This window comes from Aspergillus affinis (assembly GCF_023601865.1).
Source record: "Aspergillus affinis strain CMG 70 chromosome Unknown NODE_85_length_165111_cov_88_837549, whole genome shotgun sequence".
Taxonomy (NCBI): Eukaryota; Fungi; Ascomycota; class Eurotiomycetes; order Eurotiales; family Aspergillaceae; genus Aspergillus; species Aspergillus affinis.
Window position 1 is genome coordinate 128,465 of NW_026515866.1, and position 19,271 is coordinate 147,735.

At 46.5% G+C, this 19,271-nt stretch overlaps 4 protein-coding genes across 4 annotated transcripts; 2 read left to right on the forward strand and 2 right to left on the reverse strand.

The window, feature by feature from the left end:
* Positions 1–383: 383 nt before the first annotated feature.
* On the forward strand, positions 384–2,709 carry KD926_010737 (shugoshin family protein; the record flags this gene model as incomplete). The annotated part of the gene is made up of 4 exons (XM_053103130.1): positions 384–432; positions 599–965; positions 1,024–1,514; positions 1,565–2,709. 4 exons carry the CDS (start codon positions 384–386, stop codon positions 2,707–2,709), a joined length of 2,052 nt encoding a protein of 683 aa, XP_052953505.1.
* A 1,654-nt stretch (positions 2,710–4,363) lies between these two features.
* Positions 4,364–8,262, reverse strand: KD926_010738 (exportin CRM1; the record flags this gene model as incomplete). Its single annotated transcript, XM_053103132.1, has 10 exons — positions 4,364–4,836; positions 4,887–5,265; positions 5,369–5,598; positions 5,692–6,162; positions 6,211–6,982; positions 7,060–7,772; positions 7,825–7,896; positions 7,960–8,032; positions 8,102–8,131; positions 8,197–8,262. The coding sequence occupies 10 exons, from the start codon at positions 8,260–8,262 to the stop codon at positions 4,364–4,366; spliced, it is 3,279 nt and encodes a 1,092-aa protein (XP_052953506.1).
* A 2,243-nt stretch (positions 8,263–10,505) lies between these two features.
* KD926_010739 (putative Zn(II)2Cys6 transcription factor) lies at positions 10,506–12,694 on the forward strand (the record flags this gene model as incomplete). Its single annotated transcript, XM_053103133.1, has 2 exons — positions 10,506–11,307; positions 11,478–12,694. The coding sequence occupies 2 exons, from the start codon at positions 10,506–10,508 to the stop codon at positions 12,692–12,694; spliced, it is 2,019 nt and encodes a 672-aa protein (XP_052953507.1).
* A 498-nt stretch (positions 12,695–13,192) lies between these two features.
* On the reverse strand, positions 13,193–14,389 carry KD926_010740 (porphobilinogen synthase HEM2; the record flags this gene model as incomplete). The annotated part of the gene is made up of 2 exons (XM_053103134.1): positions 13,193–14,095; positions 14,171–14,389. The coding sequence occupies 2 exons, from the start codon at positions 14,387–14,389 to the stop codon at positions 13,193–13,195; spliced, it is 1,122 nt and encodes a 373-aa protein (XP_052953508.1).
* Between the last annotated feature and the right edge of the window lie 4,882 nt (positions 14,390–19,271).

A 19,271-nucleotide genomic window follows, 5' to 3' on the forward strand; every position in this document is an offset into this window, starting at 1 on the left:
AGACACAGGACAGAAAACACGATACATACCAATGATACTAGTCGATTCGGACGCTCAATCCTACAAGTTGAACCGTATCTGCCGCTTTGCTAGGCGGCTGCCCGATGAGGTTTCCTGTCATTATGTAAGCTGACACTAGTCCCAACCAGGACAAACATCAACATTCCGAACTCTTTCTGTTTACTCCGTACTCTGCTCCGTATACCACTCCATGGTCCTCGAACATTTTGCAGTCCCTCTAACCGAAAACCAAAACAAAGCACATTGCGACATTTTCATTCTCACTGGTCTGCACAGTGAGGCCTCCAGTGCATATTGCGGCTGCTGGCCAAGATCGGCGTGCAAAATAGACAGGGAAGCAGGGAAGCAGCTCGGCATGCGACATGGCCCGCCTGAATGAATCAACAACCTCTGTGGAGTCACTCGAAACCCGTGAGTCCTTCCCTCAGAAAATTCCCATTGAAATGTCTTCTACCTTTCTAAATTCCTAACCTGGTGGGGCTTTCTCTCGTTGCGTCAGTGAAAAGGAGGTTTGTGAGACAGAATCGCGAACTTGCCAGGGTGAATTCGATACAGTCACTTCGTATACGCAGCTTAGAGTCCGAAGTCTCTCACTTACTTGCCGAAAATGTCTCCCTGAGGGAGCAGACGATTGCCCTCGGCCAGGAGATGGAAAGATATGAGGCGGCCAAATCACTGCATGACGGGGTATACGATATCAAAAACAAACTCGAAAACAAGTTGACTGAACTTAATAATCTGGTTATCGGGTTGGGGACGTTACCTCGCCAGTTCAATAAAGCCTATAGTGAAAGAGTTGATGATGGGAGGCAGAGAGATTTGGCGCAGTCGAACTGGGACCTGAGACACGATGAAGCAAAATATGAGCGGAGCTTCGCGCCCGAACAAGATTGGAGACTCCCTGTCATACCGGAGGACGGGTCTTGCCCAAGGGACAAGCCAAGGTCAGTCTTGAGCAATATCTTAAAATACCCCTCTTGCTCCTTTACTCAAACAGAATAGGTCTTGTGAATTGGATGAGTCTATGGAGAGCACAGCTACGCCAAACCCGCAAAGAAGTGAGGATGCAATCACTCGAATTCAGCTCGAAGAGGACACTTTGTGTCTACAGCCAGGAGCCGATTTTGCGGACAACAGACTCGACGATTCTGGCATCAATGATACGTTTCTTCCCCCTACACTTGAAACAAGGAAAAAGCGAAAATACAATGCTTCTTGGTCAGAAGATCGTTTCAATATGAAATCCGAATCAGTTCAATCGCACAATACCTCGGAAGACACCCAGGGCACCGATGTCCTACTGAATTGTCGCACGGAGAGCGACACTTTTGGGGCAACCCCAGCAGATGATGATTTCAAGTTCAGCCGACCAACTGTCTTCGGAAAGTGTGAACGTGATCAACCATGCGGTGATAAACCAGCCGAAGAGTCGTTGGAGGTGAAAAGTGACTCAATGTACCATGGGCAACCTAAGCGCAGGGCGCTCAAGCCAAGTACGTGGGAGTTCAAAATCGCATCAAGTTGCTTGCTAATAGATTTACAGAGAACGCAAACATGAATGTAGTCTCCTCGGGCCGGCGTCGGACTCCAACGAAAGGGAAACATTCTGAGATACCTTCCTTTCCCGGCGATGTCCAAAGTGATGGAGACCAGCCCACAAAATCAACAGCCGATGAAAACAATTGTCATCGAGAAAGTAAACCAACAGAGAGATGTGATTCCGCAGATAATGCAAATCATCGAAATGAGAGAAAACGCAAGTCGACTACTACAAAACCGGACTGCACGAAAGAAGAAGTAAATTCTCCGTCGGCCTTGATCTCTTTGGCGACGAACGAGACGACGAACGAGACATCAGCAATACCTTCCGATCCGCCGTCACGGCCCAGCAGGCGCCAGAGAGCAGTCGTTAGCTATGCGGAACCGAACTTGCGAGACAAGATGCGCCGTTCCAACAACGAACTCATAGCAGCAGTTGGCAATGGCCAATCACGAAGGGCATCGAGTCACCGGGAACCGAAAACCGACAGGGGTGACGAATTCAGTGGACGCACGATTCCCCGGGCCAATTCCAGGTCGCTAGACATGGATGCGGCAGCACTTTTCTCAGAAGAGTCTTCTATGCACCAGTTGAATTCGATATCACAGCGAAAACGCAAAATCTCCCCATCTTTGGACTATAAGATTGTATCCGGCAAATGTGATGCCTCTAATGATTCGACAGCTTCACCCATTATGATGAGTCCCAGTTATGAAAAGCACCCAGAGCGCAAGAGTATCACCGAGCTACAAACAGATATGGAACGACATGTACGTCAGCCAGTTCTCGAAAACATGAGCGATGCATCGATGGAACTTGGGGATATGTGGAAGACAGCATCATGTACAAAAACCCAACCTCGGCGTCATTCCACGAATCAAAGGTCCCATTTGCGGGAACCCCCACTTCAGCAAAGTAAGGCTGTCTCAAGCAGAGAATCACCAGACGCTGCGTCGCCATCTTTTTCGCCTATACTATCTCCCTCAAGCGACCTGGTGATGGATGAAACGTCTGCCTCATCAGCGAACCTCCAGGCGCCTAACTCAGGAAACCCCCACAATCAATCAACAGCGTCATTGGAGATCGGACCAGGCCAAAAAAGGCGAGCCAAACGGGTGTCTGCCAGACGGAGAAGCATGATGCTGTGAGTTAGCAGGTCAAATTGACCAAGAATTGGTGTATTTAAGTGAAGTTTTCCATCCGAGGTTCATTGCGCCTAATACGTATATACCCCCTTTGCCATCTTGGAATTGATACGATTTACTGGAACAAAAAAGATCGCCCAAATTAGCTATATTCATTAAACCCGGCTTATGTCCAAGGTTAGGCCAGCGCACGAAAGATGATTGATGAGAGCATACATGTTGAGGGTCGATTTTTCTAAATATTGTAACATACCATTCCGACATTCAGGTATGTTTTCTTCAACTCGGCCCGATGAAGGTAATTATCCGATCCGAGCGACCACGTCTTCATTGACCTTTATTCGTTCTAGGCATCTTCTCGTAGGCATTGGGACTTCGCTTTCTCTGATTATACTTCCCATGGTGTTTGGAGTATTTTGACTGCGCCGTCTTATTTGTCTGTTGAGAGTGATCCGGGCGTTCTTGGTCGTGATCATGACCGTCGCGTCTAGCATGCCGTTGATTTCTCTCGCAGTCACTGTCCGAATCATCAGAGCTCGAATCTGAAGACTCCGACTCCGAACTACTTTCGCCGACAGGGCGGGTTTTATGGTAGATGCAACACACTTTGATACGAGTGCCCCGGTGCAGTAAAGTTAGAGGCAATTTGATCCTTGGCAGTGAAAGACTAGATCGAAAAAGCGTAAACTCGGGGTTCACACACCTTTGGAGCTTTTCTTGCCCATCCCTTCATTATCTACAACATCTTCACTCCACCGTATGCGTCTGGATGTAGAACTATCCGAGCCATTTGCACTAGCAGAGGGGTTGTTTTCGGCCCTTAATCGCAGTGTACCTTGCGTACCGACTGAAGATTCAGCAGGCTGGCGGGAAATTGACTCAACCTGGGATCCTGATAGCAGTGCTCCCTGGGGGGTTTGCAAGGATCGCGACATCGCTAAAGATCTGATTCGAAGTTTAGAAATATCTGTACTTAAGAGATTTGAAAGCCGATAGCACCACTCGGTGACAAGGTTGGGCGCAAGACGGAAGGAAATCTTGTATGAATATTCCGTAATATGCTGAGCAAACTAAGTATGGAACGGGAGATGTCAGGAAAGCCACCCGCCGATTGAATACGGATCTTGAGTCTCACCGCCTTTGGCGCCAAACAGCCTTATATCTGCCTGGCACAATGCTTGATGACGTTCAAACACTGAATATCTCAATAATACGGCTTGGTACAATACAATTTACATTTTTCTCCTATCTGGAAAAATAGATTCAGGCATAATTTTAAGGCCATATTTCCGTAATTAACTGCATACATGCCATGTACGTGACAATTGGCCCATGGACGCAGAGATCCATACGATATCAGCGTTGTGTTGGCGCGCAAGACCTGGAAGGTCCAAGGTCACATAATAGATGCGGTTTGTATGGAGTGAATACAATGGAAAGACGACTATATCAAAAAAAAAAAAAAAAAATAGTAATGCAAACACGCATCCTGAACTCTGTGATGGAAGGCTAGTAATTCTTCGATTCAAACTCCGTAAAAAGACCAGCCATCAAGCTGGTCTTTGTCACAGGCAGATTCTGACTTCTCCATGCCATCACCAACCTCTTCAAGGCATGAAAGTTGGGGGGGAACCTCAGGGCGTACTTCTTTGTCTAGTCATAGCTCGTCTTCTTGGTCCATCTCGGATGGTTTTAGAAGACCTCCAACTCTCATTGCCCGATCGCGCTCAGCCGCTTTGGCGTCTCGCAAAGCCTCCTCTCGCTCTTCCGCATATAGCTCGGCATTGTCGCCGGCGAACTCTTTGAGGGAGATTAAGAAATCTCGCAAGTGAGTTTTGAACTTGTTGAAATCGTCGTTGAACGAAAACAGCCCGATGACGAATTGCTTGATTTGAACCCTGTGCTCTGAGTCAGCCGCTGTATTGAATAAACTATGGCAGTCACGGGTGAACTCATACTCCTGGAGGTTCTTGAAAGCAGTTTGCAGTAGATTTGCGACATATTCCTGCAAGAAATCCTTGTTCGATGTTCCAAGCGGTGCTTGCTCTGGGGCATAGATTGGCTCCTGCACTTTCCCGGATTCGATGAAGTAAAACATGCGTGACAGAAGCATTGCTTGCGATTTGAACCCTAGAGAAAGATAAGTCTCGTCTACAGGTCGGTCAGGGAGGGATACATACCGGCTTTGTGGTCACTATCTGTAAGAACAAAGAAAACGTCCTGTAGTATCGCAATATAGAACTGACGGAAGAAGAAAGTTGACGTTTGAGCATCCGTTTCTGCCATGTTGTTCATAAGCTCAAGGCACATCGTAAGGCCAGTGTTCTCCACTTCGCGATTGTCATGCTTGCTGGCCCACATGCAGGAATCGATCACAAATTTGAATTGCGTGGCATCGAGTTTGAGTAAGGCTGGGAAGCAATATAAATTAATAGCTTGAAGCAATTTGAAAAACTGCACGCGGTGCTCGGGATATTCGTGGAAGTCCTTGTTGATCATCTCGAGTGTGCACTCGAAAACACTCTCCATGATCAATGGAACTTTGTCCTCCATCAAGTTCTGGGAAGGAAGGTTAGTCTTTGCCGGAGCTGAGGGCCATACAACATAAAGTGCTTCCCGAAATGGAGGAAGGCAAGGAGGCAAAGCAGTGGAAGATACATACGTGGAGTTTATGAATGATCGTTGTCATCACATTCAAAACCTCAGCTTCTCGTGCATCCGGAACATTACGGCTGTAGTCCAGCAAAACGGCCTCAAGAAGCGGCGGAACAACATTGGCATTGACCATCTCCAAATCATCAGCCTTTTGCACGTAGGTGTCAATTAGCTTGAGGATTTCTTTTTTGATTGTTCTCAGCCCTCTGACTTTGGGGGTCTTGGTGGCAATTTCTCCTAAACAAAGTTAGTGGCTGGCATATGGAGTCAAAGAAAAGGCGCGCCGAGAAAATAATTGCAGAGGGAATACAAAGCTGGGCGAGGCCATACCGTCTTGCAAAACAGCACTACTTATCAGCTCGCTGGACGCTCGAAACATGCTGAGCATGTCATGATAGATGCGTCCGAGTTGAGAGTAGAAGTAAGTGCCAATCGACGAACATGCAGCAACGTTTGTTTTCATAATATTTCCAACGATCTTGATCGTTTCGCCGTCCTGGAGAATGGACGAGTTTTGATTGGCCCGAGCAATGATCTCGTCCCAGGCGGCATTGGGTAGTGACATCAGGTTTTCAATCAGTCGATCCTGGAGACCTTTCTGTCCTTGTGCAGAAATCATGTAGCCGCATGCCTCGTAGAATGTGTGGACCTGCAGTGGTGAAAGGTCACAGGTGATTTTTCTCATATTGCGAACTATTTCTTCGATAAAGGGCTCGTTTTCTCCCGGTTGCAGAGCAACGAAGTGACGTCTGCACTTGTTCGCAATTTTTATGAAGGTATCACAAGCCATGTCCTGAACACCTAGTAAATGTTAGACGACGTATATAGGACCAAGAGCCGGAAACTCACCTTCATGCGTCTCGTGCATGAATTCGAAGAGCTTATTGACAACTGTCTTCAGAAACTTCCAATGGGCCTTGAGAAAGCGGGGGTACTGTCCCACGATGTACATGATATTACTAGCCACAACAGCCTTGTTATCTTTGCCACGCTTCATCTCTGTAAGACCAAGGAGATCCTTGATAACAGTGACAAGAAAGCGCTTCTCGGTTTCTTCGTTCATGGCTCCAGAGATTGACCCAATTGCCCAACAGAGCGTATTACAATTGGCCCACGACCACTCGGACCCATCGACTTGCTTGGCCAGCTTATCAATCATGATATTTTCGGTGTCAACGACGTCGAGATGCGTGAGGTAAACCAAGCACTCCCGTATTGTTTTGTAAAGCTGGATCGTGTCGCTTTCTTTCACGAACTCCCGCACTATCTCCCCTTCGTCATTTTCGACGATCAGGACTTCCTCGGGACGAACCATTTTTTCTATCATGACGGTACGCAGGCTTGACAGGACCTCCTCGTATTTGTGCTTGCGCAGAGGGTAATTGGCCAATGTGCTAGGATGCGGCGCTCCTCCATTCGATAGACCACTAACACCCATGCTCACGAGCGGGTTGATATCAGTGATCGGGAGCTGCTGCATTTCTTCGTAAAGTTCTTGAACAAGGCGCGTCCAGTATTCCAGGCAGATCTTGAAAACCTCGCGGTCATCGATCTGGCTGATGCGAATGAGATAGAAATGCGCGTGCGTAAGATAGTCCCGGTTAGGAAGTTTCTCGATGAGCTGTTGCACGCCTTAGTCAGTGCACCCATACTTCATTGCGTCGCAAGGCAAACTGTGAAAGAGACTGTGGGACTTACAGTGAGATGGGCACTGAAGAAGCTGCATAGAAATAGTGCCAGGTTTAGTACAAATTCCTGGTCCCTCGAATTGCTCTTGGCGAATGTCTGTTTCAAGTCCATTGAGAGCGGGATGGTCTTTGAGACGATTGTCAGTGTTTCCGTGAACATGTGGACTAGCCTCTCATCGTAATTGTACGGGTTCCCTATCTGCAGCCCTCCGATCTCAGTGAGGCACTTGAGAGTCACATTCCGAAAATCGGGAATATCCAGGAAACGGTTAATGAGAGTGTTGATGATGGACGTCTCGAAGATATATCCGAGTGGAATCCAATTCAAAAATCGCAGAAGAGTTTCTAGCGTAGCTTTGACTAAGCTGGGTTGGTTCGCCGTGGTGAGGACTTCTGAGCACAGTTGAAAGATGGAAGAAAACTCTTGCGTCATGGAAGTCTTCAGGTTCCGCGCCTTGACCGAGGTCATTTGGTCCTGGGAAAAATCAAAGACTTCCTCCGACAATAATCGAAGGATGGACATATTGTTTTCGCAAATCGACAAGCTCGTATGACAGGACGAAATAATTTCGTTGATGAAGGTTGGCCAATTGTGTGGCCATTCTTGTTTCAAGATTGAAACAAGAACCAGGTTGAGTTTGTTCAGAAAAGCTCGCTCACTTCTAAGCTTCTCTTCCGAGTTGGAATTCTCGATGATGAAGTTGACAATGAAGTTCCGGATACCTAGACAAGTCAGATCAATTCAGTTCAACCTAACCACATCCAACAACCCTACCTAAGCATTGTTCCCTTGGCAAGACTTTCCAGCGAGTCATGATGACATCGTCAAGGACTTGGAGAGCGAGATCTGATGTTGTCAGCGGTCAGTCTCCGGGCTTGAAAATGACTGGAACGGCAGAGGTCATCACACATTTGGTTTGCGGATACGACGACTCTTGAAGGATATTCCCTACAATTAACCAAGCGTCTGGGTTTTGTTTGAACTAAACGTTGAGAATAAGTCAAAACAGTCTCTTATGGCAAGATTCTTCGCACGACACCAGTGGGCTCACCTCCGTCAAAGTCTGCTGGGCTTGTTTTTGCTTGTAAGGTTGAAAGAATGCATTAGTAACTTGCGCAGAGCAAGTGATATCTAGTCGAAACTCACCAGGTCTCCTTTGCCCTCATAGAAGGCCCGGACAGTGTTGTCCAGCTCTTGTATGGAAACCGACATCCCGGACCAGATATCAGCAATACTGTCCTCTGCACGGCCCTAACCACGGCAGACGTCCTAAATCTAGGAGGAGACGGTAAAAGCCTCGGCTCAAATCAGGTGAAGGCGGCAGTTGTGTGAAGGAGAGCAGGAAGGTTAGGTTGAATGCTTTGGTGGGGTCGAGCTTTCTTGGAGGGGTTCGCCAAAGACGTTTAAGCTCGTCAAACAGAGTAATCAAATGGCCAAAGATGGGGCGGGGTTGAATGACGCCAACTCAAAAGAGTCAGTAACTGCAGATATGACTCTTTGTCAGAATTTAATGCTGTGCAGAGTACTGGCGGTGAGAATAAAGGCGCTTTGCTTGAGTTGTAGGGACTTTGACGGGGTCCGGTACATCTCTAGTCAGTGAGTTAGTTAACTAACCACGACCGCGCTCTTAGTCATCAAAGCCTACTTCTACTCCTGGTTAGTAGGGAGTACAGAGTACCGCCTACCCATTTCGTCGGGACGCCTACCTACGGTGGCCTGGTGGCCTGGTGGCCTCACTTGGCCGACTCAGTATATGCATGTTTTTACTTGTAGCTGCCTATGCCCTGTGCGTAATCTAACATCCGTAGCCGCGTGCCTAGGGCTCTCGGGCGCCAAAATCGAAGGAATTGATTGAGGCAAGGCTGAGGATTATTTACTTCATACCCGACCCAACGACAGAGTACTCCGTACACTCCGTACCCTTGTTGAAGCGGGTGATTAGTTGATGGGGGCGTATTAATGATCATTTTCAGTATTTTGTATCGGCCAGAGAGGGGGGAATGCTGACCCACCCCGAGTAAGCTCATCCCCGCGGCCGCCGTGCCGCGCTTCCCTGGCGGGTATCGAGAAATCAAGAGGGTGACTGACTTGACTGCCCGAGGTGCGACGTGAGAAGTTGCGGCATCGCCAGGAAGAATAACAATCACGGGTCCCACCCATCTCCCCCTTTTCTCGAGGTGGCGTGTCGCCTGAGCGCGCCATCACACCTACTAAGTGTACTAAGTGTACTAACTTATGTGACTCCTTTTGCACCAAGTGGCCAACCAGCGGCTTCGGATGGCGCGGTGTGGCCGATCGCGCGTCAAGCCAGAGCCAATTGAGTTCGCATCAGCCAGCTGGCAGCCGCATCTTCGATTAACAAGTACCTGAAATCCTGTCCTCCTACGTGTCGTCGGCCTTATTATTTATCGTGACAATAACATAATTAATTACTCGGGTTGTGCTTGTTTGCTTCGCTTCTCCTGTTCCGACCCCTCCAACTAACCTTCCCCCCTTGTCAAGACCATTATCTTCGGACTGTTACTATTGGACCTCTCTCCCCAGTGGTCTACCCCGTTGTTCCCTTGGGAGGCGGCAAAAAAAAAGGGGGTTGGAAGAGGGAAAAAAGAAAAAGAGAAAAGGAAAACGAGAAGGGAAAAAAAAAAAAAGAAAAGAAGATTTATTAAAAATAAAAATCAAAAAGAGGAAAGGAAAAAGCGACGGGAAAAATAAAACACATTAAAGATCTCACTCGCTCTGGCATATTACATGTTGAATTGCGATCGCTTATCCCACTCCCCTCCCATACCTGAACAGTACAACCACGCTACAACCCCCTCCTTTCTTTGCTTTCTCTTCCCCTCTTTCATTTACAACTGCGGAATATCTACTGAACTTGTCGATGGGAGGCGCTGGCTTGACATCTCTTTCCATTCCCTCTCTTCCTTCCTTTTCCTTGCAAAAATCCAGCATTGAAAGATTGAGCGTCATATGCCATAAGCCTTCTTTCCCATTTTAATTCGTCTACCATTCTTGTACCCACTCTCTCCCTCTGAATTGTAACCTTTAGAGGGGTGGACTTTGTATCTCCGCTTGACGTTCTCTTTCCCCCCCCGCGCGAATCGCTAACAATATTCTGTCTTGAAATCAACCTCTTGGCATCTTATTCGGCCCTTTATTAACATCGGTTGTCAGCAAAAGCGACGCTCAATCAAATTTTGCTCTGTTTACTTTAGCTCCGCTGTCTTTACTCCCATTTGTCCTTGCGATTGGCCTTGCGCGTTATAGTCAGCGCATGCAAGTTTGTATGGAATCTGATGGTTTCGGTTCCCAACGTGGATTGAAAGGGCCGAGAACCGCGAACTTACCAGAGCAAGCAAGCAAGCATAGTGTCCTTGTCCGAGCGACGGGAAACGAGACTGCTGGGATTAGATTTTGCCCTACCTCTACCGAGCTCGGCTCGTGCCAACCATATCATGGCCGCTTCCACCTCTGCGTCGGCGATGGACGACCACGAGTCGGAAAGGGACTACAGGGCGGACCACAGTCCGTCACGCTTTACAGCAGTTAATGGAAAGGATCTTTTGCTTTCCGGCGGAGGTTCTGCAACTACCCCCAACGGGTCATCGAACAACCAGGAGCAGCGAGATGTCTCTGAAGGCTGGAAAAGGCATATTCATGAGGATACGTTGCCTCGGCACGACGATCGAACCCGTGAAAACGGCACTACAGAACATGAGCAAGATGATCAACGGTCGCAGCGCTCGCTGTCACGCGGTGGATCTCCCATAAGCAGGAGCAAAAGGAAGCGGTCAGAATCCGACGAGCAAGGGGATGATTATATGTCACAGGAGGGGCCCAGAAGCCCGGCTTCTCGCCTAGATGAAAGTATAGATGGTGCGACGCAGCCGCCCACGTCAAACGGCAATCCAGCCATCCACAGCGATCGTGAGCTCAAAAGCAATTCCGCTGCTGCGGTGAATCTAAGATCGGAGGACAAAGAGGCTTCAAGGGCATCATCAACCAATGCTAGCTGGCATGATTATGACTCGCAGTTGATTAACCAAGCCCAGCGTGCGCAGCAAATTGACGCCTCAGATGCTCAGCTGGCAGAAGCACTCCAGCGCGAAGCTCATGGCCAAGATGCAACTCAGAAGGACTGGGGCGTGATTCATCGCACAGGAGAAGTACAGCTACACAGTGACCACCCTTCACCAGTATCTGCTTTCGCTCAAGAACGGCAACAGACGGCTGTGCAAGTTGCGCCAAAAAGAAAGCGTGTGTTTAGCAACAGAACTAAAACTGGCTGCATGACGTGCCGAAGGAGAAAGAAAAAGTGCGATGAGCAACATCCAGCATGTAGGTTCTCCGGCGAAATCATTCTCTCAAATCCATCCTAGCAAGCCGTACTTGTACATAGTGCCCCGCGAACTCTGACCCAGTCATAGGTAACAACTGTATCAGGGGCGGCTTCCTCTGTGAGGGCTATTCCTCCAGGAGTACATGGCAAAAACCTTCCAACGCAAAGACGCCCGTTCCGCTTCAATCAAAGGATGGGTATGCCGATATCGGTAGCCAATACATACATGAAGTCAGCCAACACCACGACCGCCAACATAACCTGAATGATCAGCTTGAAGCCGGCAAGATAAGGCCAATCATTGTCGACGAGGGTGACCGATCCACATCCCAGTTCAATTCGAGCCCAACAGGCCCCACGTCAAATCGCGGCTCTTGGTCCAAGCGAAATTGGCCAGGCACGGCGCATCCCGCCTATATCCCCGAGCACATTCCCAAATCGGATTACCGTGAGGTACCCTCGATTCATGAATTACCCCGTGAAGGACACCCGAAGACCGATTATCAGATCGTTCCACCCATCCGAGAGCTTTCCCACACACATGGAAAACAGGGCGTCTCGTTATTTCAGAGTGGTATTGATCAGCGGCCAACCATTGCCAGTACTATAGACACGACCAGTCCGCAAGCACAAGCGCGGATGGCTCTAAGTATTGAACATCAACTGTCTACTCGTACCGTGTCTGGCGAGGAAACGGAAAAGGATAAAATGATTAGGGGTGAGCTCTACAGACCATTTGATGTCCACCTTGTTGAGGAACGTGAGCGATGTAGAACGGCACTATGGCGGTTCAATAGCGCATGCAATCCTGTCTCGGGGCTCAACGCAAAGGAGCAGAATCGTCTTCTGAAGGAAGTTCTGGTACCACATAGCTCACCAGTTGGCTCGCCGTCGGGCGTCTCCTCGCCTCGGGCAACAGGGACAATTGGGCAAGGAGCTCTTGTTGAGGCACCCTTCCAGTGCCACTATGGGTACAACATTCATATTGGGGAGGATGTGATGGTATCCGAGAGCTGCCTATTTGTGGATGACTGCCCTATCACCATCGGCGCTCACACATGGATAGGCCCCAAGGTTACTATCCTTAGCTCAATGGCTCACGCGAATATGCAGGAACGGAAAGGCACGCAAAGTCGCTATCAGGGGCGACCTGTTACAATTGAAGAAGACTGTTATGTTGGTGCTGGTTGCATCATTTATCCTGGTGTTCGTCTTCGACGCGGGGCATATGTCGCTCCGGGGGAAATAGTCAAATCCGACATTGTAGCTTATGGTTTCCAGGGTCTCAAACCAAGCTACATGTGAAGAGGTTGTAAACTAAGTAGAGATCCTATGTTGAGTACAGCATCAATCTGCACCTATATTATATATGATGATCATGAAGCCGTTTTGCACAGCAACGTGTAGACTAGTGAAACGAACTGGGTCTTGCCTTCTCGCTCATTCGATGATGGTAAGGGCGTTTTCGGTATTATAGTAGACTTGGTTCTGTTTCCGCTCATGTTAATTTTTTATGGGTTCGCCGAGAACTGTGAGACAAGATGCAAGTTTATTTTCGGTTCAGTGCTACTTGTATGGATTCAGTACATAACGCTCTGCGCCATATCCAACCGCCGGTCTCTATGGTGTTCTGGACTGGCTTTGCCAAGAAGCCTACCCAGAGCCTTCAAGTGATAGAGCGGCAATACAGAAAAGCAAGACCAATAACACATGGGCATAACCCGTATTTCATGACTACACCGTTGAATGAAAACTAACGAAACGATTGATGGACAACGAAGAGGACAGCACAAGTTACACATGCTAAAGCCAATCCAAAAATTCTGGAACAAAGTAACTTACTACAATTCCGGCGCCCGCCCTAAGGATACCCTCGGTGCTTTCAAACGCCATTGACTTCAGGTCAAAGACGCCGGCTTTAGCGCCGGCATGTATCATGGCATATTCGCCACTCACTTGGTAGGCCGCAATCGGAAGGTCGCTTGCAAGCTCCCTGGCATCCCGTATAATATCCAAGTGGCTACCCGCAGGCTTCACCATGATGATATCTGCGCCCTCGCTAATATCGCGCTGCATTGCACGCCGGGCCAAACCCCGACCTCCCGGGGGTAGTTGATAGCATCTGCGGTCTCCGAATGAAGGACACGAGCCTGCAGCATCACGGAAAGGGCCATACAAACAACCACTAAATTTTGCCCCGTAAGACATTAAGAGGACTCGGTGGGCAATCCCTGCCTCAATGAGTTTTAGTTTGATCGCACGCACTCTGCCGTCGTTCATGTCCGACGGGGCAACACAATGGGCCCCAGCAGCAGCATAAGCCAGAGCAACATCTGAGATACGATCGACCGACTGCGCATTGTCAAGAGTTCCATCCTCCCGGAGTATTCCGCAATGGCCATGAGACGTGTACTCGCAAAGACATACATCCGTTACGATGTAAAGTTGGGGAAAGCGCGATCGAAGAAGACGAATGGCCTGGACGACTGGGCCAGAAGGATCATCTGCAGCTGTTCCCAGGGCATCTTTTGCAGAAGGCTGAAGTGGGACACCAAACAACATCACCGAGCGCAACCCTTTGTGAACAAGGGGTTTCAGGAAAGGGACAAGCCGATTTAGTCCTCTGCGATACTGGTTAGGGAGTGACGGTATGGGGGTCTCTTCATCCGGGTTATCAGTGATGAACAGCGGGTAAATCAACATTTCCTATTTCTCAATCAGTACTTGCAGGCAACGATGGGATAGTATTTGGATGTTCATAAAGAGAGAAGGGATGCACACCTTGGTGAGTTGTCTTTCAGCTTGCCATGACCGGCTCAATGGGTGGCTGTAACCAGCGTGAAGATGGCTTGAGATGTCACCAGATATGCTGACACTTGTCGCAGCAGTACTTGTGTGCGATCGAGCAGTGGCTTGTGACCGGGCACGGGATATCTGAGAGCTGCGGTCGTCAAGGGCGTCTCTGAAGGCCAGATCGGAAACAAGATTAGAGAATGACATGGTGTACAGCGAATATCAGATCCGATGGTTTTTGTTCTTGGCCTTTTGAATATGTTGGGGCAGAACTTCAGATTTGAGAGTTGGTTCAATAATAAAAATCTTGTGAAGCCACTATTCTAGATGGCGGACTAGTTCAAGAGAGTTATGGTCTCCGTAACTAGTTGGAAAGAAGGAGCCTTGATTACTAACAGTAATAAGTTTGGTTATAATAGGCTCCTAACTATCCGTAACAGCCGACCACCAGTACGGAGTAGGAGCTGCGCTCCGGGCGACTGCCGGCGGCCGGAGATTAGGGAGATGGCTTCTTGAAGCTGCACTCCAGGAAAATCGCTTAAAGGATACATGTAATCTATCCCCTTGTTCGGTGCCAAGACCACGATTAAAAAAAATAGCGTGTTTTTTTATATTAGATCTTGTATAACTCTAATTAGTTATATAGAATATTGTTTATTCTAATAAAATTACCTAAATTAAAGACCACTGCCAATGTGGATGGTAGATCAAGAATATCCTACGGGATCAGATGATTCAGATCATGAACTAATAGTAATGGAATGGGTACTTCTGGAAAGAGAGTCCGCGATACCTCAGCAGAAATCACAGGCTGGCAGATCCAGACTCTACAGGCAGATCCAGAACTTCAGAAGCCTTAGAGAAGGCAAAACAAGCTTAGAGCCATATATCAAGCCGGGAAAAACAGATTGATGATACTTGCCAATATGATAAATTAGCTAAAGAGGCTTACTAGGTCCAAGAGAGTCTTATAACTGTACTGAATTAACACGCAAAGAAACTGCGGGTAACAACTCGATCAAAACGATAGTAGGGCCCAGCGATAAAAAAAAAGCCAGACAAAATTACGCTCGAGCAAAGCGGGCCTTGATAATACAGAGTATCTAGGACAGCGAATATAAGGCAATCTGAAACATCTACTACAACGCTATTCGAAAGGCCAAACGGGAATGCTGGGAGACATTCCTAGTAAGACCGCAGGATGGGGAGACAGGCCCTCGCGAATCGGAAAGGTGCTGGCAAGCACTTCGATATACCAAGACCAGTGGGGCTAGTATTATACCAGCCTTACAAGGCCCAGGGGGCCAAACAGCAGTCACCATCAATGAAAAAGAGGCCTTAGTACGAGGAACAGCATTTCTACTGGCCCCGGAAGAAAAAGACCCTGAGCGACTACCACCAGGGACCTGGTACACCCAGATCGATGAAGCGAAGGTCAAACAGGCACTGTTTCATCAAACTATTCAGAAGGCCCCTGGTATCGATAAGCTGAATTCTAGAGCTTTGCGATTACTATTGGACTGGGACAGTCCCCGGCTAATAGCTCCGGTAAAGCAGTGCTTCAGGCTCAGCGTCCATCCAGAGATACAGAAAATAGCTAAAGGTATTCTGCTGCAGAAGCCGAATAAGCCAGACTATACAAAAGTTAAAGCTTATTAGGTAATCAGCTACTCAACTGGGGAATTGCTAAGGGCACCCCCAACTTTGCTAGGGTCACCCCTAATTATGTAATACCAGTGGTTATCTAATATAAAATATCAGGTGATCTGTATCTGAAATTCATTTTTATTTACATGACCTCCGTGTATGCCCTATTTTCCTACATGTAGTGCATTTTGACGGTGCCTTCCTTCGCTTTTGTATAGCTTCACACTCGTTATTTTGCTCTACTTGATCTATCTTCCGTTTCTTAGCCCTCGGAAGAGGAACCAGAGGCTCTAAGAGCGGGAGATATTCCGATTCAGTTTCACAAAGGCCGGTCCTCCAAAACGGGTGGATATCAGTCAGTGGAATAGCTTGTTTGCTCTTCAACAGACTAGAAATCCTGTGTGCACGGCATAGCCGTAAGAGAGAGCATGCTGACGAACAGAAGCAAGTAGTAGCTCCCTACTATCAAACACCTGTTCAACTGGAGGTTCCATTGCTTCGAGGGGAGTAGTGGTAGGAAGAGAATAGAAAACAAATTAAGAATGCTGTTGCTATAGTATTTCAGATACAGATCACCTGATATTTTATATTAGATAATCACTGGTATTACATAATTAGGGGTGACTCTAGCAAAGTTGGGGGTGCCCTTAGCAATTCCCCTCAACTGGGGAATTGATAGGGACAGCACAGCTTTTGTTCGGGACAGGGAATTGATAAGGACACCACAGTTTTTTACTAACGGCACCACAAAAACTGATTATCTAATATTTATTATTAGATAATCTTACCACAACTGTATACCCTCATACCATTCCATTGCTAACTAATTACTATAGCAACAGTATGCACCTACTTATTATTATTATTATACTGTGTTTCCCTCTTAAATCTATCAATATTTTTGACTTCCCATTTGACTCACTATTTGAATAGAAATTTGACTCAATTTATCATTCAATTTCTATTATGGCAACCCCATTTGATCAAATATATGACTCCCGAGACGAGATGCTTGCTGTCCTCCGTCACTACGCCTCATCTCAGGGCTATGTTATCACTACAATTCGATCTAATCCTGGCAAGAACATCACTATTGGTTGTGATCGTGGAGGTAAGTATACCGACAGGATCAATATACCAGATGGAGCAAAACGCCGGAAGACTAGTACTAGGCGAATTGGATGCAGCTTTCGGCTCTATGGATACGTCCATTTAAAAGGCTTTCAAGCCGATGGTAGATGGCGTATCAGAGTGAAAAATCTAGAGCATTCTCATGAGCTTGAAAGCAATCTAATCGCTCATCCAGCTGCGCGTACAATTACTTCAGAGCAGCAAACTACTATCTGTAATCAGCTCGATGAAGGTATCTCTCCCCGGCAGATTATTAGCGTGATCAAAAAGAGCGATCCTACTCTGTTAATTATACCAAGGGATTTATATAACCTTAGAACAGCCTTTTTGCGTGAACAACTTGCTGGATGTACGCCAATTCAATATCTTCAAAAGCAGCTACTTATTCATAACTGGAAGTTTACATTTAAACAAGATATAGAGGGACGTATTACCTTTTTTATGTTTGCTCACCCAGAATCAATTCATTACGCTAATAAGTATAGTAGGGTATTTATTTTGGATTGCACCTATAAGACGAATCGCTATGAAATGCCATTACTCCATATTATAGGCGTTTCACCATCAAATACAACGTTTAGTGTTGGCTTTTGCTTTATACAAAATGAGCAGGAAGAGTCATATAAATAGGCATTAAAAACTTTCTTTTCATGGCTTGAATTCCCGATATTCCAATTACCAGTTCTCTGTACTGACCGAGATCTTGCTCTTTTAGCTACACTTCGTGATGATTATCCACAGTATCCGCATTTACTTTGTCTATGGCATATTAACAAGAATATAGCTGCAAAAGTAAAAGAATGCTTTAAAACTAATGAAGCATGGGATGAATTTCTCTCTGGCTGGCAGAATCTTGTAGATTCACCAACAGAGGATGAATATGAAGCAAGACTATTGGATTTTGAGAGAAAATATCAATCAGTATCCCCCTACGCCTTACGATATATTAAAGAAACATGGCTAATCTATAAAGAAAAGGTCATTCGCTGTTGGACAAATCAATATTTTCATCTTGGTAATTTATCAACCTCGCGTGTAAAGGGTTCACATGCCTTTCTTAAGAAGTATATACAGGCCTCGACTGGCGATATACTAACTGTCTGGAGCCGAATGAGGCATACAATTCATAAGCAGATTGATACACTAATATATGAGGTTAAATATGACCAATTGAATAGTCTTATCTTCTGCCAGTCCTTCCTATATTCAAATATTAATAGGAGAACCTCACGCTATTCACTTAATCTTATTCATAATCAAGTGGATATTGCTAAGAGAGCTACACCCCTTGCCCCTTTACTACAGTGTTCTAACGGTTTCACTAGGACAATGGGCCTTTCATGTGCTTACCGAATCGCACGGCTACTAGAGGTAAAGCAGCCTATTCCATTAACAGATATTCATCCCTTTTGGAGGCAAAATATAGCACCAGACAATCTTTCTGAGTATCTGCCATTACTCGAACCTCAACTGCCTATACCGAAGGCAAAAAGATCAGACAAAAAGAGTGGAAATTCAGATGAATTAGGTGTGGAAAAGAGAACTCTGACTGCAGCTGTAACAGGCAAGAAAAAAGCACCTTCTAAGTGCTCAAATTGCGGGGAAATTGGGCATACTATCAGGTCATGTAAAGTATAATAAATTCAATCAATTTGTATAGCAACTTGAGGCATCTTTATCATAGAAAAATTGATAAACTATCAATTCATTTAATTACATGGAATTCGATTGTGGTAAGATTACATAACAACTAATATTAGATAATCAGTTGTGGTGCCGTTAGTAAAAAACTGTGGTGTCCTTATCAATTCCCTTCGGGACAGCACAAATTATGTAATCGCTGGGATTACATAATGAGATATGGTATTTGAATTACCATAGTAACATCATTCTAAATGTCTATACAATAGAATAGTATAAATCACTAGCTTTTTCTCTTTCTCATCTTTATACCCTTTGATCCTCTATCTCTTGGATTTTTAAACATGGAGCCCCCTTCTGAGCAGATCTTTGATAGTAGAGAGCTACTGATAGCCTCTGTACGTCAGCATACTCTCTTACAAGGCTACGCTATCGTTACTACGGGAACAAATGCAAATCGAAATGTCTCTCTGGGCTGTAATCGTAGTGGCAAATACTACGATCGAATTAATGCATTAAAGGGGGCAAATCGACATTTAATAACTTTACAACAGATCGGGTGTCCGTTTAAGCTATACAGAAAAAGAATTCCGAATAACGAGAAGTGAGAATTAAAGGTACAAAACCCAAGTTATAATTATGAAACAGATAATAGTATAATAGGTTATCC